The following is a 23,777-nucleotide window of genomic DNA, read 5'->3' as shown; positions in this document are numbered from 1 at the left end:
TAAAGATAAAAACAATAAACAATAAAGAGGGTTAGTTGCTGTACTGAAATATGCCAATAAAAATCCTATAATCTCTCAGTAAATTGGCATGCCAAGATAATTATGATATGGTGAAGAGAATATTCATTTTGCATTAAGTTTGCGTATGTTTTATGGATTGCGTTGTATGCATTTTTTTAGTTAATGTCGGCATAATATTTAAACTCCATTCATGATTCCAGGTCAAATTAATGTTTTTTGCCCTGTGGAGAAAGGCAGACCTGTACCTGTACAGGACTCGTACGACAGGTCTAGACCACTCTTGAAGCTCGTTCATACATACGTAGTAGAAAATTGGTGAATGCCACAAATTATCTTAAGTCATTTGTCACAAAAGAATGAATGTTTGTACGAGTGGATCTTGCATGAGGCCCCAGTGCTTGCCTGTATCGACCATATCCACATAGTGGTCAACAATCTCTACCAATATACCTGTACAGTATAATGCATTTAGATTTATGTTTTTGTGTTGTTTTGTAAAATACTCAAATGTACAGCATGTTGTTAGTGATTCTATGTATCACATATACACATTTTCAGACAGGCAATGCAGTTACAGTATGTGGTCATTGTCTTGCTCTGGAACCTGTCATTTGCATCATGATGTGTAACAACCCTACTACCTTAAAATCCACAGGTCTGTTCCAGCTAATGGAGAAGAAACTCTTCAGCTCTTGGCCAATGGGAAGTTTGAGAAGTTAAAGTCTCAAAGACGTGCTTCCTGCCAGAGGCCTGAGAAAGTTTCACATCAGTTTCAACTGAGTATGCTCCAGGTGAAACAACCGCAAAAAATAACCCCCTATATTGCTAGATTCATGTGTACCAATATATTTCTTTAAAGGACAACTATGTTAATGTAAATTGTTAATTTGTCTTGTCCTTCTAGGTGTCAGGCAGTGGGGACAATATGGTGGAATGTCAGTTGGAAACCCATACCAACAAGATGGTGACATTTAAATTTGACATTGAAGGGGATGCACCAGAGGACATAGCAGAGTACATGGTAGACTGCTTATGTATTTCCATCATCTGCATTGCTTGTAGAAAGTAACCTTTTAATGTTTTAATAATTACTGTGTGGTTGCTTTTTGTTTATAGGTGGAGGAGGACTTTGTCCTTGATGTGGAGAAAGAGAAATTTGTTGAGCAGCTTAGAACCATAGTTAAGAAAGCTCATGAAATTCTTCAAACACATTCACAGGTATGTTGATTCCCATATTCCATCTATCACCTTATTGCCTCTCTTATTTTTCTATTTTTTATTGGATAATGATGAATTTTAATCTTTATTTCTTTATTAGACTGGATCAACTGACCAGTTGCATGTGAGCACTCCCACTAGTTCTTCAGGTGAGTAATGAATATATTGTTTCTAAGTCACAAAAAAACAGAACTACAGAATGAGAAAATGCTATATACGTTCTATAGCTTAACTTCTTATAAGTAGTAAAATACTTTATGATTTTCAGTAGACTCAGTGCCCCATTCCTCCCCAGTGGGACGCTGGCGCTTCTTTATCAACCAGACCATCCGCCATAGAGATTCTCTATCCGGTCAGGGAGCAGGCACGCCACCACCCACTGCAGAGATGAGGATACCTCAGTCTACAGTGAGAGGTGAGCTCTACCCAGGTACATTTTAATGCTGTGGCTTATTAATATGATTGACTTGGCAGCATGACAGAAACTAACCATGTGTTCCTCTCTTCAGCTGTAGAAAGTGAAGCATCCCAGAGTCTGGAGTCCTTGACTGGAATGGCTCCTCCCCCCTGCCCCACCCTAGCTGTCACCTCCCCTTCAATCTCCACTGTCTCAGCCCCTGCCTCCATTGCCCCCTCAGCCACTGCTGCTCCGGCTCCTCACACAACTGCCTGTGAAAGCATCTCCGCACCAGCCTCCACTCTTGAAGCCTCTATCCCTATCACTGCTTTAAGTGGTATTGACCTGCCAGTCCTCAACTCAGCTTCTGTTAACCAAATGTCCAGTGTTCCCTCATCCATAGCAATACCTGCTGCTGCTGCTAACCTCCCCACCTTGTCTACTGCTCCTATTGTTGTGTCTTCCACACCCACCACCATTCTCCATGATGTTCTCACTTCTCCTGGAAGCAGTGGTTGCTGCAATGTTGGTCAAATTATAGGGGATACAGTGACAACTGCTCCAAGGTTATATGTGCCTGCAGTGGACCAGTCAACCTCTTTTCATTCCCCTCCTGCTGCTGCAGTGATCTCTTCTGTGGTAAGCCAACTTGACATGGAGCAGCAGCAGACACTCACTCAGGTGGCCAAGCCAGCCCCACAACAGCCACAACAACAGCCACAGCTACAGGCATTACAGCTTGAACAACAGGTACAGCAGATGCAGCAGACAACGCCACAGCAACAACCGCTATTACAACATCAAGTGTACCAAGAACAAATTCAGCTGCAGCAGGAACGAGCACTACAACAATCTCTACAGCAGTTACAACATCAGCAACTAATGCAGCAACAAATACCACTTCAACAACAGCTCACTGACATGCAGGCAGTGCCTCTTTCGGGTCATACAGAGTTGTTACAACAGTCTGTGCCTCTGCAGCAATTTCTGCCATCAATGCCCGTACAACAGACCCAACAACCCCTTCTTCAACAGCAAACACCACAGTATACCCCACAGTTGCTGCAACAGCCTCAGTTACAACAGTTTCCACAGCAGGTTATGGCACCCCAAGCTGCTGCAGTGCCTCAACAGCAGGCCCACATTGATCACCAACAGTTAAACCTACAACAGACAATACACTTACAGCAACAGCAAATGGTGCAACAGCAGCTACAGCAGCAGCAACCTCAGCTTTTTATGGGTGCTGTGGCTTTAAAGCCAGATCAAAGCCAAATGCTTCCCCTGTCAATTAATCAACAGTTTCTTCAACAACAGGCACAGTTAAATGTTAGCGCTGTACTGCAACAGCAGATTCCACAACAAACCCAAATCCCTGCTGAGCTGCCACAACAACATATACAGTCACAGAAACAGCTGCAACACACTGAGCAGCAACAAGAGGTGGTTAAAGCCATGGACACACCCAAGAAACAGCAGCAGTTTGTGCTGCAGAAGCAGTCCTCTTTACAGATGTCCGAGTCAGAGGTGTCCACAGGAGAGACAAGTTTCACAGAGGACACATGCAGCTACTCTACCCCTTTTCACCCTTCCTCTGACTCCTCTATGCCTCCTCTCCAGCTAGGCATTGCTGAAGGCCCCGTACCCGCTCTCTCCCTTACAATGACACCTTCCCCTGCTCAGCCTTCCTCTGTGGCCGAGTCAGACAGCGAAGGCCCTCCCAAAATTGAATTTGTAGACAACCGCATAAAGACATTGGATGAAAAGCTGAGGAACTTGTTGTATCAGGAGTACAGCAGCGGGGCAGCACCAGCCGGGGGAGCGGCCTCTGGTCCTACATCAGCTGCCTCCACATCAGCAGGAGGAGACGAGTCATCTGAGCCACAGTTGCTCCACCACATGTCTTTCCCCCCACCGGCCTCCTCCTCAGATACTTCCCCTCACTCCTCATCCTCGTCTTCCTCCTCCACCTCCTCCCGTTCCTCCTCTACCTCTCCTGACCCAGAGAGGGATGGCAGAGGAGAGAAAGCTTCCTCAGAAGTGCCCAGCTTTGTGGAGATGGGCCCGGTCAAGCAACAGCCTGGCCCATCTCTCCCCTCCACCTCTGCCTCGTCCACCCCTCCTACCTCTCTTCTGCCTCCCAATGACGATGAATCTACTGGTCCCCAGCGTCCACCTGTACCAGGAGAACCAACCATTCTTGTGAGTGAAAACCACAAATTCTTCTTTCACTGTACTGAATTTACATTGTTTTACTGTTAATATTTCTGTGTATTGCTGTGTAATGCTGTCTGTGATATTTGTTATGCTTAAATGTTTGAATGTCTCTCTGTTTTGAACGTCTCAACTCCATGCAGCCACTCTTAATTGTCTTAACTGTTCTAGGCTGTACCCCCACACTCTGACACCAGTACCACTGGAGACGCATCGTGGCCCCCCAATCAGCACCCGATCCCCCTCCGGCATGGACAGCAGAAGCACAATGCAGGAGGTGGATATTTTGGCCTAAACCTGACATGTCCTAGTATCAGAAATCCTGTTAGCAAGAAATCCTGGACTCGCAAATTCAAAAACTGGGCGTGCAAACTGCGCCACTCCGCCAGCTTGTTCAAGAAGCCCAGAGTCCAGCAAGGTAGCGTCCTCTTAGGGAGCGAGAGAGAGAGCGAGAGAGAGAGAATGGGATGTTGGGGCATGGACTTAAATCTAATATCTAATACTAGTTTTAACATAGTAAAATAACTTTCTTAACCATCAGGAATTAATAACGAAATAATAATGTTAATGTTAAAGGATGTTAATGTTTACAGCTAAATAATCCTGTTTTTGTAAATTGTAATGTGACAACAGTCTCCATGTAATGTTAGTGTGGATATCACTACATACATTATTGTTGTGTTTTCTTTTTCTTTTCTGAATTTCGTTTTACTTAATTTAATTTTCTTGGCAATCTTTCCTTTTGCATGGGTTACTCACCCTGGGGCGAGAACAGAGGAGAGTAGAGGGTGGAAGATTAGGAAGAGGTTGGCATCAGATGCCCATCCCAGTGCAGATGAGCTCTGGTGTAAAGGCCAGCTGTGTCCCCCCCACAAACACACACACACACACACACATATACGTAACACAGATAAGATAGATGCTAAATTGCTAGGCTGATATTATGTAATCAGTTCAGAATATCTGTCAGCTCCTACAGTATAGAATTGCTCCATGGGACTCTACTATATACTACTATAACACTATAGTTGTAGTAGATGCATTTATGAAGATTACTGGCATTATCTGTATAAAATATTCAGATTATGATGAAAGTCATAACTTCTAGTATATATTGTGCACATTACCCAGGGTTTACAAGTTACTATCAGGTTCAGTTGTACATGGGTAGGCTTTACATACATCTAAGATGTATTACACTGTTAAAGTATTTCAGCCATCTTGCATGTGTTTGTGTTTATATGTTTAATATGTGTAGCAGTACCTTAGATCCTTTGCTACAAGTGCACCTGCATGAGCATGTATGTTATGTTCTACACAAGTGACTAATAATGGATCATTATCTGTAAGTAACACCTTTATCAGGCTGCATATTTATATGTTGGTCCTAAATTATGCAGTGTTTATCTTTGTACTCACATTGCTAATGCAGTAATCCCAAATATCAAACAAACAGAACAATATCACTGTGGATCTGAGCACAGATCTCAAATGTGATATTGGGCTTTGTTGTCTGGTATGTGAGTGGGAATATGGTGAGAATGAGAGAGTGGATGTGTGGGTGGGTGGGGGTATACTGTTGTAAAAATTCAACTGCCATCTCACAATGTGTTTTTTTTTTTAATTTGAATGACTTACTATAATGTTTTTATTGAAAGAAAAAAAAAAACATTTACCACCCCTTCCCACACACCCATTGCACATTTCTCTTGAGCATTAATTTTAACATCCATAACTTATGTTTGTTTATAATTTAGAAAAATGTCTGCCACAGAACTCAACATTTATTTACACATAGACCTGCATGCAAGTCATGTAAATTACAAAGTTGATGATGTGTAACATTAATGAGTGATTTTTAACACTGTGCCTTTGTGTTTGTGCCCCACGTCTATCCGTGTGCATCTTTATGTATCTCTGTCATGAACATTTTTACTGTGTCTGTTGCTTTTGTGTGTGTCTACCTTGTCATTTATGTGCTTTATACCGATGTTCCTGTCTCTGTGTCATTGTCCCCCCTTTTTGTTTTTCATCCCTATCTCTTTATCAGATGGGTGCTCCAGCAGTCAGGCACTTAGAGAGGAGAAGGAGGCGCCACCCCTAAATCCACCTCATTCCCGCAAAGGAAGATTTCATGTATGAGAAAAAGAACTGATTTTTTATCTTTGCCACTCAATAGTCTGAACTTTCATTGCAGTCTGAACAAGCAGCTAATGTTTCCCACTTCCTCTGCCATCAGGTAACTCCAGTGCTCCAGTCCTCTCCCCCGAAGGCTGTGCCATCAGGCCATGGCAGCACTCACAGGAAAGTCGGACGCTTCTCTGTAACCCAGGCTGAGACTAAGAAACAGGACAGGCAGACAGACAGCTCCCCGGTGTCTCCTGATTTGGAGAGGGAAAGGAGAAGATCTCGCACAAAGGAGGGAGAGAAAGATGAAAGTAAAAGGACCCCAGCAATGGCTCACCTGCCTCGGGGTCATGGGCACAGCCACTCACCTCTGGGCAGCAGCGATGATGATGATGATGAGTGTGAGCTGGAGGATGAAGACCTGAGAAAAGAACTACACAAGCTCAGAGAGAAGTAAGTCAGTGAGGGGAAATATTTAACTCCATTGTTTTAGAGTTTACTAGATGTTTGGTTCTCAATTTATTACGTTTTCTGTTTTATGCCTCCAGTTTCTTGCAATTATAACCAGTTTTCAGTCTTTGTACCCTTTTTTGTTTAGCATTTTCATTGTTTTAATATTTTTATTTTAAGTTCATGATTTTCCTAATTCTCACCACCTTCTACTCTCTGTTTTGTATCTCTTCGTCTACAGGCACATCAAAGAGGTGGTATCCCTTCAGTCCCAGCAGAACAGAGAGCTACAGGAGCTGTACAGACAGCTTCGTTCCCTCAAAGACCAAAGGCAGAGTCTGCCTGCCTCCCTGTCTCGAACCCCTCCTCTTCCCATGGGACCTCCTGTACTCTCTCCTCGTAGGCCAAGGCCAGCCAAAATCAAGATCCGGCCCCGGCCTCACTCTCACATGGATAACAATGGAGTTACGCACTCTGGTACGCACTTTTTTCAAATCTTTCTTACTCACTTTTTTCTTTTGCTTGCTCTCTGTGTGACTGTTTCTTGTATCTCCCGTCTAGGGATTCAGCAGTCAAGTAGTTTCTCGGGTAGTGAACAGAGTAGACTGCCTCTAAACTGCAACCCAGAACACTGCACTTCACTGCTTGCTAAAAGAGGTACGGTTTGTTATCAATGTATCAAGACACACAGAATTTAGTGACGATCAATGTTATGACACATGCCGTCATTGTTCCACAGATCACAGTCCTCTAAGAAAAAGCACATTCACAGATGAACTGCACAAACTCGTTGATAATTGGACAAAGGAGACGGCGGGCCCTGCCCCACCCAAGCCTTCGCTGAATCAAATCAAGCAGATTCAGCAGGTGCAGGAGTTGGGAGGCTGGAGCCAGCCGACGGAGGTAGGACTACTCACTATAATATCTATCAATGATTATTACCATACAGTATTAACCTTTAACATATGGTCGGATTGTTCATGTTTTATTATAAATGCTGTGGATAAGGTTGTGTTTTTTTATTTTCAAATAAATCACTGTCTCTTTCTCATAAAAGATGTTTCTATCATAAAATATTATTAAAAGAAGCCAGACAGCATTCAGTGTGAGGAGTAGCAAAAGAGTTTTGGGCCAAAAAGGCAGACATATTCCTACTTACTTATATTTGTTTCAGGAGCCAACAGTACCAAAGCATTATTTTTGCTGTAATATTCCCTTAGTACTCATTACTATATTCCATACAGGTGGCTCCACCAGGTTGGTTTCCAGTGGCGTCACTGAACCCCCAGGCACCCCCGACCCCTGCCAGCTTGCCTGTGGCAGCCCCTTCCCAATACCCAGGTGGAGGAAGCCTGTCCACCCTGCACTCTCCGGGACCACCACCACAAACGCACATGGCTCAAGTGCCACCAATGCAGCAAAGTTTACACCTCCATCAGTCTCTCCCCCTCCAGCAGATGACCTATCAGCAGTCCCCACTCTGTCAGCAGATACCACAGCCCCGGATGCAAACTGCCATACAGTCCCAGTCACAACCACAGACACAACCCATCACCCAGCTGCCCCACTCACCACCTCAAAGCCAACCACTACTGCCTTCCCAAATGCCCACATATTCAGTGTCCACAGCTGTGTCAATGCTGCCTGGCAGTGGCACCACTGCACCCACAGATAGCACTGCTGCTACTGGGGGGACATTTTGCTCCTGTTCCTCACCCTCCTCAACCTCTTCCTCCTCTTGCTCTACTGTTGCTCTACCTTCCAGTGCCAAAATTCACCCAACACCCCCTACCTCTACTCTTCCTCTGGGACAGAAATGAAACCAAGGTGAAGTGTGAGGTCTATATGAAGGTGCAAGAGATGGAAATACTAAGTGGATCAGTATGTAAAGCAGATCCACTTTGAGTGTTAGTTATGTGTATGCGTGAGATAGTTGTGACTCCAATGAGTATATGGATTCCGGTGTACTGCTGGATGAGATAGAGAGGGAATGTGAGAGATGATAGATTCTAGTATGTACAGACAGAGGGTAATATGGAATGCAGCAGCTGGGGTTTATGAATCATGGTATGTTTGGGTGTTGAGATGTATTAATTCCTAAATATATGAGTGTGTGCGTTTGTGAGTGTGGGTGAGTGTTTATGGATTATCTGAGTACATATCCCTTGTGTCCTTTTACACAAATTAACATTCATGTTTTTGTTTTCAAACCTGCTTAGTTGGACCTGAACTCACGAAATATTTGACAATGTGTTTAATTTGTTAATGCTTAATACAGTGAAAGGACTATCAATTCTAAAAGTGCAATTAGTAATGGTCATCTAAATTGATCAGCATGTATTGTATGGATTTGTCAGTAAGGCATAACATATTTTTGTAAAAGCACATTGATGAAAACCAGACGCATAGAGGATCTTCTCATGATCTAGATGATCTTTGAAAACTGTAGGCCTAGAGCACAAGGCATTTCAATGGGCAATGAAAAAATTTAAACAACCGCTATTATACAGCAAAGCATGATAGTTACCTGGCTACCATCATTACCACAATGTGACTAAACACACTATTGCAGTGTTGTGCTACAGCATGTGCTTCATTTGTATTATTTTATGTTTAGCAGTTGTTACATAGAAACACTCTGAATTACCATGAGTGATGTGATATAAATTCAGATGAGTTCATAATATGATGGTAAATTGAAATATGCCATCTATGTTCAGTTGTATATGTGGGTACAGTCAGCCCAAGACTGCATAACCTTATGACTATCTTGACTTGCCAGAGTGCAAAGTGCTTGCACTTGCTGTATATTCATGAACCTCACATTTACTATTTGCAGCCTACTGAGAAAATTCATCAGTCATGAGTAAAATTGCTTTCGGTATGAAATGCTTTCACATTTAACATTTTTGTTTTCAGTTTTAGCTCCACATATCAAAGTATATCACGGTGTCATGCTGAGGGGGAAGATGGAAAAAGAAAAAAAAACTGCCAAGTAACTATAGACTGGGAAGATGGGTTATTCCCATATTGCCTTTTAAAATTACTAGATTTTTTGTGGGTGTGTGAGTGTATATTTTTTCAGTGTGACAAAGCTTTGTAATAGTCCCATGGTATATTGCATTATAAATTGCATCCCTGTTTCTTTCATTCAAAGCGGCCTCTCAAATGTCACTGTACCCAACTGAAAATGTTTACTCTGCCTATGTTTTGGGCTTGTTTCCTCGAGAGAAAAAAAACAAGTGAGAGGTTAGACCATATACCGGTTGTAAACTTAATGTCCAACACAGTTGTCAGATCCTCACTTGCCTATTTGTCAACTTTGTTTGGCTTTAGACAAATTCCTTGTTTCAACTGTAAACTAGTTAGTTTTTGACCATAGGCTGTCAGTGTGAATGCATCAGTCAGAAGCTGAACTGTGGGCCATTATTGTGCTTTATGTACACTGCAAAAGGTTTACTCATGTGAAAATGTCCCATTCTTCTATTTCTAAACACTTCATTTGTAGACGCAAAGATGCACAAAGTAATACATTTGCAGCGGCTATATTACTGTACATTTTATTGGGTTATCAGTGCACTTAGCCATACACATGTGACCATCAGACATAAAAGTCAAGACATAAAACATAAATGGTTAATGAGTAGTGTGTGCTAAAGAGTATGGTTATTCAGTAACTGCATAATCTAGAATACAACAACGGATTTCTGTATTTGTTGCTTTTCAAGACAACCCACATATTCACAGAGATGTAGTTCATTATTAGTGAAGGTGAGATACTGTGCTGTCATGTCTAATACTAACATGTTGACTGCAAGCTACAGCTAAATGATCATGATACATGATGTGGAGCTGGCTTTGTCCTTGAAGTGGTACCAAAATGTTATCTAAAAGATAAAGATTATTTTTGTATTTTGAAATGGGGTTGTACAAATTGTAAAATTGTTTTCTCATCATTATAAATTTGAGGTTATTTGAAAATAGAAAATACTGGTTTTCATCTGTGTTTACATGGGACTCCCCTGCCTTGATATACATATCTGAGTCCTGACAGGCCAGGGTCATTTAGGATAATATTCAGAGAATGTTTGGTCATTTTTGACATTATTATTTCATCCTTATTTCAGTTTTGAACTATGCAACCTGGAAGATGCATAAAATATGATGTCCTGCTGGGCTGCATGTCAGATTTAATTAATTTACAAAATCATGCAACAAAAATCGGGGGAGTCCCAAAATGGCATGACTGAGAACCAATTATAAAAGGACATTTGGGCAGAGAAACCTCGAAAAAATAAAGTATGTTGCTGGTGATTTAGCCTCTGTAAATTGTAACTAATTCAACTGTTGATTTTATTTATGTTTTATAACTAATCAAAATAAATGATGTTAAACATCAAAGTATAACATTGTGTGGATTTTTTACATGCCATAATTTAGCTTGGCATGCAGGGTACTCATCACAAAACCAGCATGAAGGCCAAGCAGAGCCACTTTACATTACTTTCAAAATCTAAAAACAATGGTAGTAGGTATGTATTTAAGGCAAATTGTGATTCATAGTTAAATGATTACAAATGCAAAAACATAGGAGGACCAATCCTGACTGATTTAGTTTAGCCTAATCTACCTCCAATAATCAAATAAAGGTGTAGCCGTATCGTTCCAACTTAACATTCAAGTTGTCAAACATAAAAAAAACTAAATTACAACCATGATTTTAAATATTGACATAAGTAAAGTGGAGGGTTTATTGGGTGTGTGAATAATTAGACTACACATGTACAAAGTATTGTATTGGGCCCTTCTATATCTTGCCAATCATAACTGGAGGACAATCCATAGGGTCTTGATTGACACCTTAAAAGTTTTATACTGACAGAAAATAAATCCTGTGATGACGATAAAAGTTAAGATAATGTCTAGATTTGTGATTGCTTTGTACGTTTTGTGTTTATTTATTGGTGCATTATATATATATATATATACTCTCTCCCTAATATATATATATATATATATATATATATTTACATAAAACCTGTTTTCAGGCTCACTATGGTATCTATCTATATGTTTCAGTAACTTTGTTGCCTCCAAACGTTCCGCAAGGTTTTTACCATAGACTGTATAAAATAGTTTTTTTCCCTGAATGCAACTCCATATTTGACTGTTTGCAACTTTATTGTTCTTTCAATAGCAGACAGCGACAGACAACCGTCTGACGTCCGTCTGTCTTTGAAATGGCGTTGATGTAGTTTAATACGCCGTTATTTGTAGTTATTGTGCTCGTTTTGGTCGCTTCAGATTTTAGTTTTCTGGTCCAGTGTAAACTTCTGGACCTGGCCTCTATATTTGGGCATTGCGGAGTTGATAAACAAAAATGTGGTAAAGCAAATTGTTTATAATTTACGTTGCATAATAAGGCCGCAGCTACCCCCGATCTTGCGTAGGGATTACAACGGCTTTTGAATGCTTGGCCTCCCGCAGCTAAATTTTGGTGAGTTGCTAGCGTTAAATATCAATTAATATATCAAACGACGCTTCTTTGTTTAGCTCAAATTAATCAAATGTGTTAGCTGCATGTAGCGTTTCATTCAAGTTTAAAAGCTAAATGAATTGCACCAAGTGTAACGTTAAGTTAAAGTTAACATCTTCGCAAATGCTTAGCTAGCTAGCTAGCTAGCCACATCGATAGCTAATATGGCTACTTGGTAAACACGCTACTGTCTGATAGCAATACACAATTGACGGGCATAGCGTGTTTACAAACAGTGAGTTAACGTTACGACCTGCATGTTGGCTAACGTTACTGTTAACAACTAACGGTATTTAGCAGAAGCAAAATGTTTCTGATCCAAAATCTGTAAATGCAAATAAGAAAAAGTTGCCTCTCCATTCATGTATTTGAAGAATATGATGAAATAGGTTAATACTATTAAGGTAAATGTTATGCTACCGAAACCCATAACGTTAGTTTCGTTAACGTTACCCAGCTGGTTGACTGCACTTGTATCTCAGGTTGCAGCATGAGTAGCTAATGTGTTTCTCATTACTCACATTACGTACTAATGAGCTTGCAGTAGAGTTGCGTTATTGTCGTGTCTTATTGCAAGCTATTACACATTTTTTTTCTTCTTCTTTCTGTTTGTGTTTTAACAGGTTTCCAAGTGAATCCCGGTGGACATGTGTATCAGTAACAGGAATCTGGAAGTGACAGACAACAGCAACATTACCCTTACTGCATAAAAGCATTTAGTTTGTTAAATAGTCCCTCCCACGTGAGTTAGATTTTGACATCTTAACATTAATAACGACTGAAAGCTAATTCACACCCACACTTAATATGGCATCGGTTCCAGTGTACTGCTTGTGTCGCCTGCCATATGATGTGACACGCTTTATGATCGAGTGTGACATTTGTCAAGACTGGTTCCATGGAAGGTGGGTCATTTTCAGAATAAACACTGTTGATCATATTGTCGCCTGTGTGCAATGAGATTCAAATATTATATTGTGTGTTTTATAATGTGGTTCATCTGTTGTCTTAGTTGCACGATTCCTGTGAGTATACTCTGTATCCAACCCACCACAGCCATCCTTTATGTGCGTTCTTTGTCTGATAAGAATGTTTTCTGTGTAGCTGTGTTGGAGTAGAGGAGGACAAAGCAGCTGAGATTGACCTGTATCACTGCCCCAACTGTCAGGTCACCCATGGACCATCTGTCAGTGAGTAACCATTCCTTAAGTATCCCTTGCTTAAATGGTTGGTTAGGATCTTACTTTTACATAATAATGCACTCATTAATCTTTTTTCTCTGTCTCTCTTTGTCTCAGTGCGCAAACGCCGTGGAGGCAATAAGCAGACAGATGGTGGTGCTGCTGGAGCAAGAGATCCAGGTCGGCCTGTTAAGACTGGCAGCCCACAGTTTGTCAGGGAGCTACGGAGCCGCACCTTCCCAGGGTAAGTCTCCCGCAAAGGCAAAGTTTGGTATTCACAAGTTTAAAGATAAAACCATTATTGTATTGTTATTGCAATAGATTGCATTATATTTTACTAGCGTTGATCTATTATAGATGTTATTGTGCTTTAAAACTTATGCATATGTCTGTTTGTGTTTCTATGACAGTGCGGATGAAGTCTTGCTAAAACCGTCAGGGGCCCAGCTGACAGTCGAGTTTCTGGAAGAGCATTCATTCAGTGTTCCTGTCATGGTGCTGAGGCGGGATGGCCTCGGCATGACCCTTCCTCCGGCATCATTCGGCGTCAGCGATGTAGAGCACTATATTGGTGAAGTTTTTAGTATTACATTTAAATGCAAAGATTTGTACTGATTTATGGTAAGATGTTTAGGTTAAGGCATATTAGGGATGTTGAAATTGTTTTTCTCAATTTTTTTTCATTTTGTCCTAATTGCAGGTTCAGACAAACAGATTGATGTGATTGATGTGTCTCGGCAATGTGACCTAAAGATGCGATTGGGAGACTTTGTTGAATACTACAACAGCCCCAACAGAGACAGAGTGCTCAATGTCATCAGCCTGGAGTTCTCTGAGACCAGGTACACAAAGATATTCTCTTGACTGTTCAGTTCGTCATTAGGATGCAGTGTCTTGTTACTTGAGTTTTTCATGTTACTTTTCTAGAAAAAGAAAAAAGAAAGAAATGAGAACTTCAATGTTTAAAGGTTGAGTCAGCGTTCTAATCCCATACCCTTCCAAATTAGCCAATATCTCCTCACGGTTTGCTAGCTATCCGTCTGTGTGTATGCTGAAAAAAATAATAATCTGGCGTTCGTACATAGCCATAGCTCTGTAAAGGCCCTGACACACCAAGGCGACTGTCGGCCGACGGTCCAAGTTGGGCCGACGGTGAGCGACCGTCGCTCTAGTTTTTGAGGTGTGTCCCACACCGTCGCCACGTGGCCTGGGAGATGGACAGTCTGGTTAGCCATCTCCCGGTGTTCGCCGTCTTCCCGGCGAGGGAGTGAAACAGAGGGACCGTAGGCTCTGTGCTGCCGCTGTTGCTTCAGGCAAACGCTGTTTGTTGTGGGTATCATAGCAACGTTTGTATCCGTTTTTTCTTTTAGAATGACGAATAGATTACTGCCGCCTGCTGGTATGGAGAGTTAGTTCCTTGCACACATGTGCAGAACGTATGTGGTACTTGGCCGTCGGCTGTAGTCTCTGGTGTGTTCCAGTGCTAATTTTGACTAAGGCAACGTGTGGCGACGTAAGGAGCGACGCTACCTTCGTCGCAACTAGTTCTTGGCCGTCGGCTTTGTGTGTCAGGGCCTTAAATGGGAAACAAACAAAGTGGCTCGGCCCGAGCCACACAACACTATTTCAGACAAACAGCAACAGCCACGTTTGTGCTTGTGCACAGGACAGGGGAAGGGAGAAGGACTGTAAAAAAGGAGCACTGATGGGGGTTATTTGTTTGAGAGTTGAGTTCAAATATCAACAATCTTTCTCCAGAATTGCTGACTCCACCTTTAGATGAAGTTGTGCTGTTTTGAAGACTAAAGATAAGTGTTGGACTTGTTATAGGCTATCGAACTTGGTGGAGACTCCAAAGATTGTGAGGAAACTGTCATGGGTTGAAAACCTCTGGCCTGAAGAGTCTGTGTTTGAACGCCCTAATGTGCAGAAATACTGCCTAATGGGAGTGAAGGACAGCTACACAGACTTCCACATTGACTTTGGTGGCACCTCGGTATGGTACCATGTCCTGAGGGTGAGGAGAAATGTTTTTTTGGAAAATTTCAGTTAACACTGACTGCAAAACATTTTTTTTTTTTTTTTTTTTTAAATGATTTGGTATTATTTCTAACCGCTTGTCTCTTTGTTTATTCAGGGTGAAAAAATCTTCTACCTAATATCCCCCACCGCAGCCAACTTGGCACTTTTTGAGCGGTGGAGTTCCTCATCTAACCAGAATGAGATGTTCTTTGGAGACCAAGTTGATATGTGTTACAAGTGCTCTGTCAAACAAGGAAACACCTTGTTCATACCAACAGGTGAGTTGTAATGCTTCTATTTGTTTTGTTACTCTTAGGACAACATGTTTTTTTCTTTTTTTAGCAGAGTTGTGATAATCAAACAACTAATGTTTACACTTTGCTTGTCTTCCAGGGTGGATTCATGCTGTGTTGACACCAGTGGACTGCCTGGCCTTTGGAGGAAACTTCTTGCATAGTCTAAACATTGACATGCAGCTGCGGTTAGTTTCCTCAGGACTGTTTCCATGCCAAGTACATGTAATCTTATTGTAACCATTTTTGATTGAAATTTTTATTTTTTTATTTTCTTGACATATAAAAAAACAACACTGACACTTAATTTAACTTGCTAATTGTTTTAATGCCATTACATACTAAAAGCAGAAAATGTATCAGGTAAAAAACACAGCAGAATCTCAGACATTGTCTAATCTTAATGACTCTTCAGACCAACTTAAACATGAATGTGCTAATAGAAGATTTAGCCCTAAATTACTGTAGTTCCTCACTTCTAGTTCCTAAAGCTATTGCTATTTATTTCCAGTCACATCTCTACAGAGGTAATCTGCAATTTTGTGTCAATAACCACTAATGTCTGACTTTTTCTGTATTGTGTTATCATTTTTAGAGCATATGAAATAGAGAAGAGACTAAGCACAGCAGACTTGTTCAGTTTTCCCAACTTTGAGACTGTGTGCTGGTATGTTGGAAAGCACCTTCTTGATACCTTCAGAGGTAAGGGAGGTCAATACATTTCATAATATTCATGTTATGTGAACTACTTGAGTGACCTGTGTTTAGTGTTTGTCATTTTGATATTATTAACCCTTTGCTATTCTGTCTCGCAGGTTTGAGAGAAAACCGCAGACATCCTGCCACTTACCTGGTTCACGGAGCTAAGGCCTTAAACAATGCCTTCCGCAGCTGGACCCGTAAAGAGGTAGGCAAAGTCTTATCTTATTTGTGCTATTTTGTATATCATTCTTTCCTCATTTCCCTCTTTGTGTCATTACTTAGTTTATTTGAATAATTGTGGAACTTTGGAATGCTTGAATTTGTTTAGTTTTGCACCAAACTGCATGCCAGCTCCAAGAAATGGAGCAGAGCAAAATTATTATTATTAGATAAAATCATATCTTTATGTAAATCTTTACAAAAAATACAATTAATTTGAAAAATGGGTAAATGCATAAAAAAAATGTTTATCTCAAAAGAAGGGATGTAATGGTACACAAAATTCAAATAAGTGTCGGGGGGGAGGGAAATAATTTATTTTGACTGGGCTGCAGATTGTGCTCGTTTATACAGGGCAGGCACAACAGAAACTCATGAAGGGAAATTTTAGCAGGGCTCAAGCACTTTGACCATATGCTTTAATTCTGTATTCTCTACAACTGAGTACAGTCTCATATCCGCAGCCATATAGCATTAGTTATTACTTTGGCAGGGTCTGAATCTGCAGTGGAAGGCTGCTTAACGCTGTGGGGAGAAGGACTTGCCTTTCCAGTCTGTTTTTGTTTCGTTCAGCATATCACTGTGATGCGTCGTAAATGAAATGTTTCCACAGATAAACCAGACTTAGCTAAATGATGTTGGCATACAGTTTAAAACAACGGCCATCATCAGATAAACATGCAACTCCACCTCCTCGTCTTTCCAGACAAGCTTTTGTTTTTTCGCTTCGACATATTTTGGTTTCGCGGTACTAAGGAGAGAAGTAGAAGGAAGGTTTGCTGCCGAATCTTTCCGGGTAAACTCATACCCCAGAATTTCTGTTGCATGTGCGAGTAGTCGACATAAATATACTTTTTTGACCTGTTTGAATCACAGGGCGAATCAAACCAATGTTGCATACTGATCCGAACGTCTTGTACTGAAATGGTTCGGGACTAATATGTGAACCGTGAACGCTAAACAGAGATTTGATGAAGCAGCAGAGATGGCGAGTCAGGAGCAATTCGATGAAAAGTTGGCGTTTTCAAGGTGGAGATATAAGCACTACTTCAAATTCATTGTGGTCAAAGGCAAGAACGTGCATGTAATCTGTACATTATGTCCAGGAACGAAGACTTTGTCGACATCCGTTGTAAGCAACTCTAATTTAATGAAGCATCTCACAACGACACACGCATCTAAAGCTAGTGGCCAAAACACCGATACCTCCACCACAGATGATAGCTCGCCATCCTCTAGCAAAGAAGGACTAGGAGCAAAGTCCTCCAAGCAGCAAAAGCTAGATCTTTCTGCCTCACCACAAAAACCTATGACACAGGCTGAAGTCAACCGTATGATAGGCAGGTATGTTGTTAAAAGTAGGCCTATGTGTGTCATATAAGTTTATATGGAGCGACTTTTTTTTAACAGTAACGCAAATATTTACTTTCCCTGGTAACAAGCTACTTTTATTATAGAGTAATTCAGTTACTAACTCAGTTACTTTTTGGAACAAGTAGTGAGTAACTATAACTAATTACTTTTTTAAAGTAACGTTCCCAACACTGGCAGCCAGTAAGCTTAGCTTAGCACAAAGATGTCCTACCACTACCTATGAAGCTCACTAATTTGTTTAAGGAGTATAAAAAGACACACTGTGGTTTTACGGGTGGTTATGTGTCTGAATATTTATTGGCTTGGAGCAGTTGCCAGGCAACCAGAAGAGACTCCAGGAAGTTACTGGTCATGGGCAAAAAATAATCTAGCATATAACCCCCTGTAAAAATGGCAAATTTTCATTTTACACAATCAAGATATAAAGTGTTAATTTTTTAGCTTTGGCGGTGCTGGTAGACAGATTTTGTTACCATTTCACAGAGCCGTGCTAGCTGTTGTTGATAGTTGTCTCCTACACTCAGGCTTTAGCAGATCATGAAGTGGAGATTCCAGAAACCATCAACACTCAGACACTAGTGAAGGACCTGGCCAAGGAGATTCGTCTGGTTGAGGTAAATGGTAGAATCACTGAAAATGTGTGCATGTATTTAGCTTTGTTTTATTTATTTTTAAATGTGTATATAGAAATATTCCTATTACTTTTTGTTTTGTTTTACTGACTAGACAGTACTTTCTTTTGATAGGACATCTTCCAGCAAAACATTGGCCGCACTGGACCTCAGTTTCCTGGTTCGCCACTCTCTAAAGCTCCTCTGACCACCTCCCAGAATTCAGGACGCCCTCCTGGAAAAAAGAAAGGACCCAAGCCCAAAGAGGTGATAGGGGGTCTTGTGTCCCCAGGGACCAAGAAGAAAAGTCAGAAGGGGCTACTTAAGGCAGAAGCCGGAGAACTTGACCTCATTGAGATCCACACCAAACATACACTCAAAAAATTTCAACCTGGCAAGTCGAAAAACAAGAACAAGGTACAGTGTTTGTAGGCATTCATGATGGCCATGGAAATGCTTATCCAGCATTTCTTTGTGTCTGAATGTTTTATCTTCATGTTTTCTTTCCAGTTGGAGTTGCCTTTAGAGGAATTTGAAGGGAAGCTAAATAAAAGCAAACTGAAACTTGTGCTGACCAATGGAAAAATCCAAAGGTAAGCTTTGCAGCCATTTGGTGTGTTCCTATTACTTGTGTGATCTTATGGTCCTACCAAAGGTTTTGGTTCATACCTGCTGATCTTCTGGTTTTAGTAAGAAGGACAGCAGCAGTAATGGTGCAGGAAGGGCAGGAAAGTACAAACATCTTGCCATGGAGGGATCCAGTCTGTCTGACTTGGAGTCCGAGGATGAGCTGCAGATTGATGAGACCCCTCCCCCACGACGCAAGCCTGCAGGATCAAGCAAGAAAAAGAAACTAAGCGGTGAGAATTTGACTTTAAACAAGCGTATTGTGAATGCTTAGCATAATGTTCTAGCTCTTACAAGGACATATATTTCTTTAATCTTTACCCACCAGTGAAGTCTATGAGAGATCAGTATAGCTATATAACAGCTTGGACTGTTAGCTAAATGTAGAACCTTATATAGTTTAGTAGTATGGTTTCAAAGCCACCTTGCTACTGTAACCTGTGTTAAAATGTGCCTTCAGGTCTTCCTAGGAAGCTGCCCAGAGCCAAACCCTGCTCTGACCCCAATCGCATCAGGGAGCCAGGAGAAGTAGACTTTGACATCGAGGTGAGATAATTATGGAAACACAGATTTTCTGTAGCAATCGTTAAGCTGTAGCCAGTATTAGTCACAAAATGAGTCTGTCTCAAAGATGTAAGGAATGATTTACTTTACACGTGCCATTGCAGGATACAGCTGTAAAATTTCCATGATCGCTGCTTTATCATGCTAATTTCCCTACAGCAGGTTCACAGCATATCCCAATCTACAGGCTTGTTGCACAACAAGAACAACCCATCATTGATGAGATTGCCAGTTTAAATGATGTATTTTGAAACAGCAAGCCAATCTAACAGTAATTGTTAATTTGTGAACTGCTTACCCATTGAAACTGGTACCCAGCATTACGTTTTTCATTGTGTCAAATTTAAATAGTAACAATAGAATGTTTGTGCATGTGGCTTCAGGAGGATTACACCACAGATGAAGAGGCACTAGCCGCCCACGGGGTGAAGGGTGGAGCGGGGGGCATTCTGGACTTATTAAAGGCCAGCAAACAAGTGGCAGGCTTGGACTCTGCAACACTCAGGTTAGATCTCCTTCATCACAAGTGATTATTTTTTTTAACAGTCAAATTGAGGAAGAGTCTGGGATGGTATTTGGATTTTAGAATACATTTATTTACATAGATCCATTTAACTTGAGTTTTGTGATGTTTGAAAGTTATGTGTTTGAAGCACACTTCTGGAGCTTTGGATACCATTGACCCTAGCAGTAGTGTAGAACACAAGTGGGAATAAATGTCTCACTGTGTTGTTGCAAGAATCCAATAACCTTTGAAACGTGCATAGTTCACATATTTGCAATGTCTCTGACACTACGCCTTGTTTAAGAGGTTTTTTTGGAGATGACGAGTGATTGCTTAACTCTGTCCTTTTCTCAGTGAGGAAGCACCAGCCTCTCCCAGTACTCGTGATGCCATACAGGGAATGCTATCAATGGCCAACCCCCCTTCCTCATCCTCATCTTCCTCCTCTTCATCTCCCCTATCCATTCCTGGAGGCCTGGCAGAGGGATTAGGGGTGGTCAAGGAAAAGGGGGGCAAGGCTGTGTGGGTGACTGGAGGGGTCAAAAAGACAAGAAGTCCTGAGAAGAAACCTGTCATCCAACGGCCTGGGAAACGGCCAATTAAACGGCCAGCTCGTCACCTTAGTGACGATGACAGTCCAGATGAGCAAGAGACTCTGGGAACCTGTTTTAAAGATTCCGACTATGGTGAGCAATACACTCAATGACTTACACCTGCTGCTGTACGGATCAATGCTAGTCAAAGCATTACAAGTTTTATTGATCAAGGCCATGTTTAATTATGTTCCATTAAATTTTTGTTTAAGTTTACCCATCCTTGGAGTCTGATGAGGAGGACCATGCTAATAAGGCTAAGATGAAGCGGAAGAAAAACTGGGATGACACACCTTGGAGCCCGAAAGGTACCTGGCTTAAACAAAGCGGGAAGAAAGATCAGAATGCTTTTTAGCTCTCGGATGGTTGAATATTTCATTTTTATTTTTAGCCAGGGTGATGCCCACCCTTCCCAAACAGGATCGACCAGCCAGGGAAGGGGCTAGAGTCGCATCTGTAGAAACTGGTCTTGCAGCAGCTGCTGCCAAGCTGGCACAACAAGTGAGTTGGGAAATAAAGTTATGTCTTGTGAATGTGGAGTGGAAACATCTTTCAATAAAAGAAAATGACCCTTGTTTCTTATTTCGGTACTAAACCAGGAGCAGCAAAAGCCTGCCAAAAGGAAGTACACCAAAAAGCAGCGTCCTCCTGCTCCGGTAGCCCCTCCTCCCCCTGTTCAGACTGAGCCAGCCCCACCCTCGCCACCACCTGCTCCAGAGTCTGCAGCAGACTTGAGCCCAGATAGGAGGATGGATTACTACTCTGCTAGTCTGTTGGACCATGAATACACAGCGGGGCCAGGACCTTTTGGCCCTGGAGGCCCTCGAGGCAGCGGAGCCATGGCCCCTGGTGTATTCCTCACTTCACGCCGACCTTCACTTTCTCCGCAGAACAGCAGCTCTCACTCTGGTGCATCGCCTGCAAGTTTGGCCAGCCAAGGCACAACAGGAGTTGGTCAAGGTAAGCATGAATGTAAAGCATTGACAGCATAATTTCATATCTCTGTGATGACATATTTTCTCATGTATTTTCTCCTCTCACTTTAATTTAGGGAAACGTCCAAAGAAAGGACTTGCAACTGCAAAACAGAGACTTGGAAAAATTCTGAAAATTCACCGTAACGGCAAACTTCTCTTGTAAGAGATGTTGGAAATGTGGTTGAAGACTTTTAAGTTAGAGTGAATGAAGAAAAAGATTTTTGTGAAAGTAGGTCTGAAGGAAATAGAGATAGTGATCTATATTTTGTACTCTAGATACATTTGTTTACAGTTTTCACCTGTTGTTGAACCTCACTATATCTTGTCCTACACAAATTACTCTGCCCAGCAAATTAACAGCCTGTTTTGGCACTCCATTTATCCATATCTGCATATCTCCATATGAAGTTATTTTAAGAGGCTCTTCTGTGACTTGAAACAAATGGTAAGTAACTCCTAATGATCACATACCATTTGACATGGGCAATAGGAAATTGTGAAACACATTTTTAAAATGACTGGCGGACATGATTTAAATAGCTAGATTAATTGACCCCTTTTAGTTAGGTTATTTTAGTGGCTCTTTATGAAAAGACATTCTACATTTTTAAAAGGGAAGGAAAAACAACACATGTTCTAGTCAGGTAAAATGTAATGGCTTTATAGCCCACACACACACACACACACACACACACACACACACACACACACACAGTTATAGTCTTGTATTTAGTTGTCTCTTTACCTCATAAACACACTCTTGTGTATGTATGATGATTCCAGGATGCCAATCTTTACACACAATAAACAGTTTTACAAAAAAACAGTGTATGCACATGGTCAGCACCCAGAATGCCACATATAAATTATTCTTGAGGAATTTGGAACTTGTTTGTATAACTCATTTTCCTCCTGTTATGTCTAGGAGCAGAGGACTAACAATTAAAATAAACCTGTGGGAAAAAAACAAGGGATAGGTGGAAACAAGTCAAGGATAAATCCAATAATTAGTTGTATAGTATATGTTTTATACTGTAGCTCTACACATGAAGTACACATTACCCAACTGATGCCAAGAGTAACATCAGACTGATCATTATTATTTAACAAGGCAGCACTTTGCCATCTCTTAGCCTGTTTTAACATGGTATGTTTTTACCACCTCATCTTCTTGGTCCCTTATTTAATTATTTTCAACCACTTAATACCTGCACAAAATGTTTATCCATGTTAGATTTTTTTTTTTTTTTTTTTTTTTTACAGTTTGTTGTCATTGTAAATATTTGTAATATTTGTAATTTATATAGGTACATTGGAAGAGCAGAACAAATGAGATGAAGAGACTAGTTTCCTGCAAGTTGCCATAATTTGTGCCACAACTTTTGGCAGCATTCTTGGGTCAGATGTAGACATGTGCTTTCTTTTCACAGAATGTACTAGTTATCAAATGTTGGCAGAAGTGTAGATTTAACTGTTAAAGGTGCAGGACATGAATTGATAATGTAAATATATGTTGTAATTTAAGTTCTTTTTATAGGTCAAAAACTTTGAAATCTTTCTTAACATAACTTGTACATGATACATTGCTGTATTTGGAAAATATCTGAAATAGTTCATTTTTTTATATTTGTACGCAGTAATTGTCATGCTTAGTTTGTCATGTTGTCTTGTCAGTGTAATAGTGGAAATGTTCTTGAAAAAATGCCCTCATTTAATTTCATCATTTCGTTTTATATTAATTATTGTTGATATTCACTCTTGTTTTGGTGTGTATTGTGTGTTTTAAACATGTTTAAAAACTACCTGAAACAGATAAAATATACCTTGGGCAAATCTTATTTTTTCATTGAATTTATTTTAGGACCACCAAATCACTGAAAGTGTGATTTGTGCGGCAAATGAATGTTTGTATGTTTACTATGCGTCAGGCTACCAGAGAACTCCATTTTCATCGCAATCACTAAGTGGGATTTAAAACATTTTTATACACCGGAATATATTGGAAAGTTGTCATCACGAAAAGTAACATTGTGTTGTAATAAACGCAACACATTTTTTTTCTTCAAATAAGAGTACAATTGAATGTTCATAAGCCTAAAAAACGAAGCCTTTAAAATACTTTGAATGGTTAGTGGTGACTACAGTT

The 23,777-nt window shown here is 40.8% G+C and overlaps 2 protein-coding genes across 2 annotated transcripts in view; both read left to right on the top strand.

Moving 5' to 3' along the window:
* The window catches only part of wnk3 (WNK lysine deficient protein kinase 3), a 44,949-nt gene extending 35,272 nt beyond the window's left edge, over positions 1 to 9,677 (top strand). The window contains exons 14-26 of the mRNA XM_028582595.1: positions 677 to 812; positions 926 to 1,042; positions 1,138 to 1,239; positions 1,340 to 1,388; positions 1,508 to 1,669; positions 1,749 to 3,838; positions 4,022 to 4,268; positions 5,901 to 5,986; positions 6,090 to 6,430; positions 6,669 to 6,904; positions 6,989 to 7,084; positions 7,167 to 7,330; positions 7,672 to 9,677. Of these exons, the coding sequence (XP_028438396.1) occupies positions 677 to 812; positions 926 to 1,042; positions 1,138 to 1,239; positions 1,340 to 1,388; positions 1,508 to 1,669; positions 1,749 to 3,838; positions 4,022 to 4,268; positions 5,901 to 5,986; positions 6,090 to 6,430; positions 6,669 to 6,904; positions 6,989 to 7,084; positions 7,167 to 7,330; positions 7,672 to 8,247 (4,402 nt within the window). The 3' untranslated portion in view covers positions 8,248 to 9,677. The remainder of the gene's footprint in view (positions 1 to 676; positions 813 to 925; positions 1,043 to 1,137; positions 1,240 to 1,339; positions 1,389 to 1,507; positions 1,670 to 1,748; positions 3,839 to 4,021; positions 4,269 to 5,900; positions 5,987 to 6,089; positions 6,431 to 6,668; positions 6,905 to 6,988; positions 7,085 to 7,166; positions 7,331 to 7,671) is intronic.
* A 1,960-nt stretch (positions 9,678 to 11,637) lies between these two features.
* phf8 (PHD finger protein 8) lies at positions 11,638 to 23,469 on the top strand. The gene is made up of 22 exons (XM_028583183.1): positions 11,638 to 11,924; positions 12,587 to 12,868; positions 13,068 to 13,153; positions 13,262 to 13,388; positions 13,555 to 13,715; positions 13,845 to 13,986; positions 14,975 to 15,161; positions 15,282 to 15,444; positions 15,560 to 15,647; positions 16,055 to 16,161; positions 16,275 to 16,366; positions 18,279 to 18,368; positions 18,501 to 18,782; positions 18,876 to 18,958; positions 19,056 to 19,225; positions 19,453 to 19,538; positions 19,940 to 20,061; positions 20,416 to 20,747; positions 20,867 to 20,962; positions 21,046 to 21,155; positions 21,254 to 21,614; positions 21,706 to 23,469. Exons 2-22 carry the CDS (start codon positions 12,771 to 12,773, stop codon positions 21,792 to 21,794), a joined length of 3,072 nt encoding a protein of 1,023 aa, XP_028438984.1. The 5' UTR covers positions 11,638 to 11,924; positions 12,587 to 12,770; the 3' UTR covers positions 21,795 to 23,469.
* The last annotated feature ends 308 nt before the right edge of the window (positions 23,470 to 23,777 follow it).

This window comes from Perca flavescens, chromosome 7 (genome assembly GCF_004354835.1).
Source record: "Perca flavescens isolate YP-PL-M2 chromosome 7, PFLA_1.0, whole genome shotgun sequence".
Lineage (NCBI taxonomy): Eukaryota > Metazoa > Chordata > Actinopteri > Perciformes > Percidae > Perca > Perca flavescens.
The sequence above is the reverse complement of the archived record's forward strand: the minus strand, read 5'-3'. Positions and strand labels throughout refer to the sequence as shown.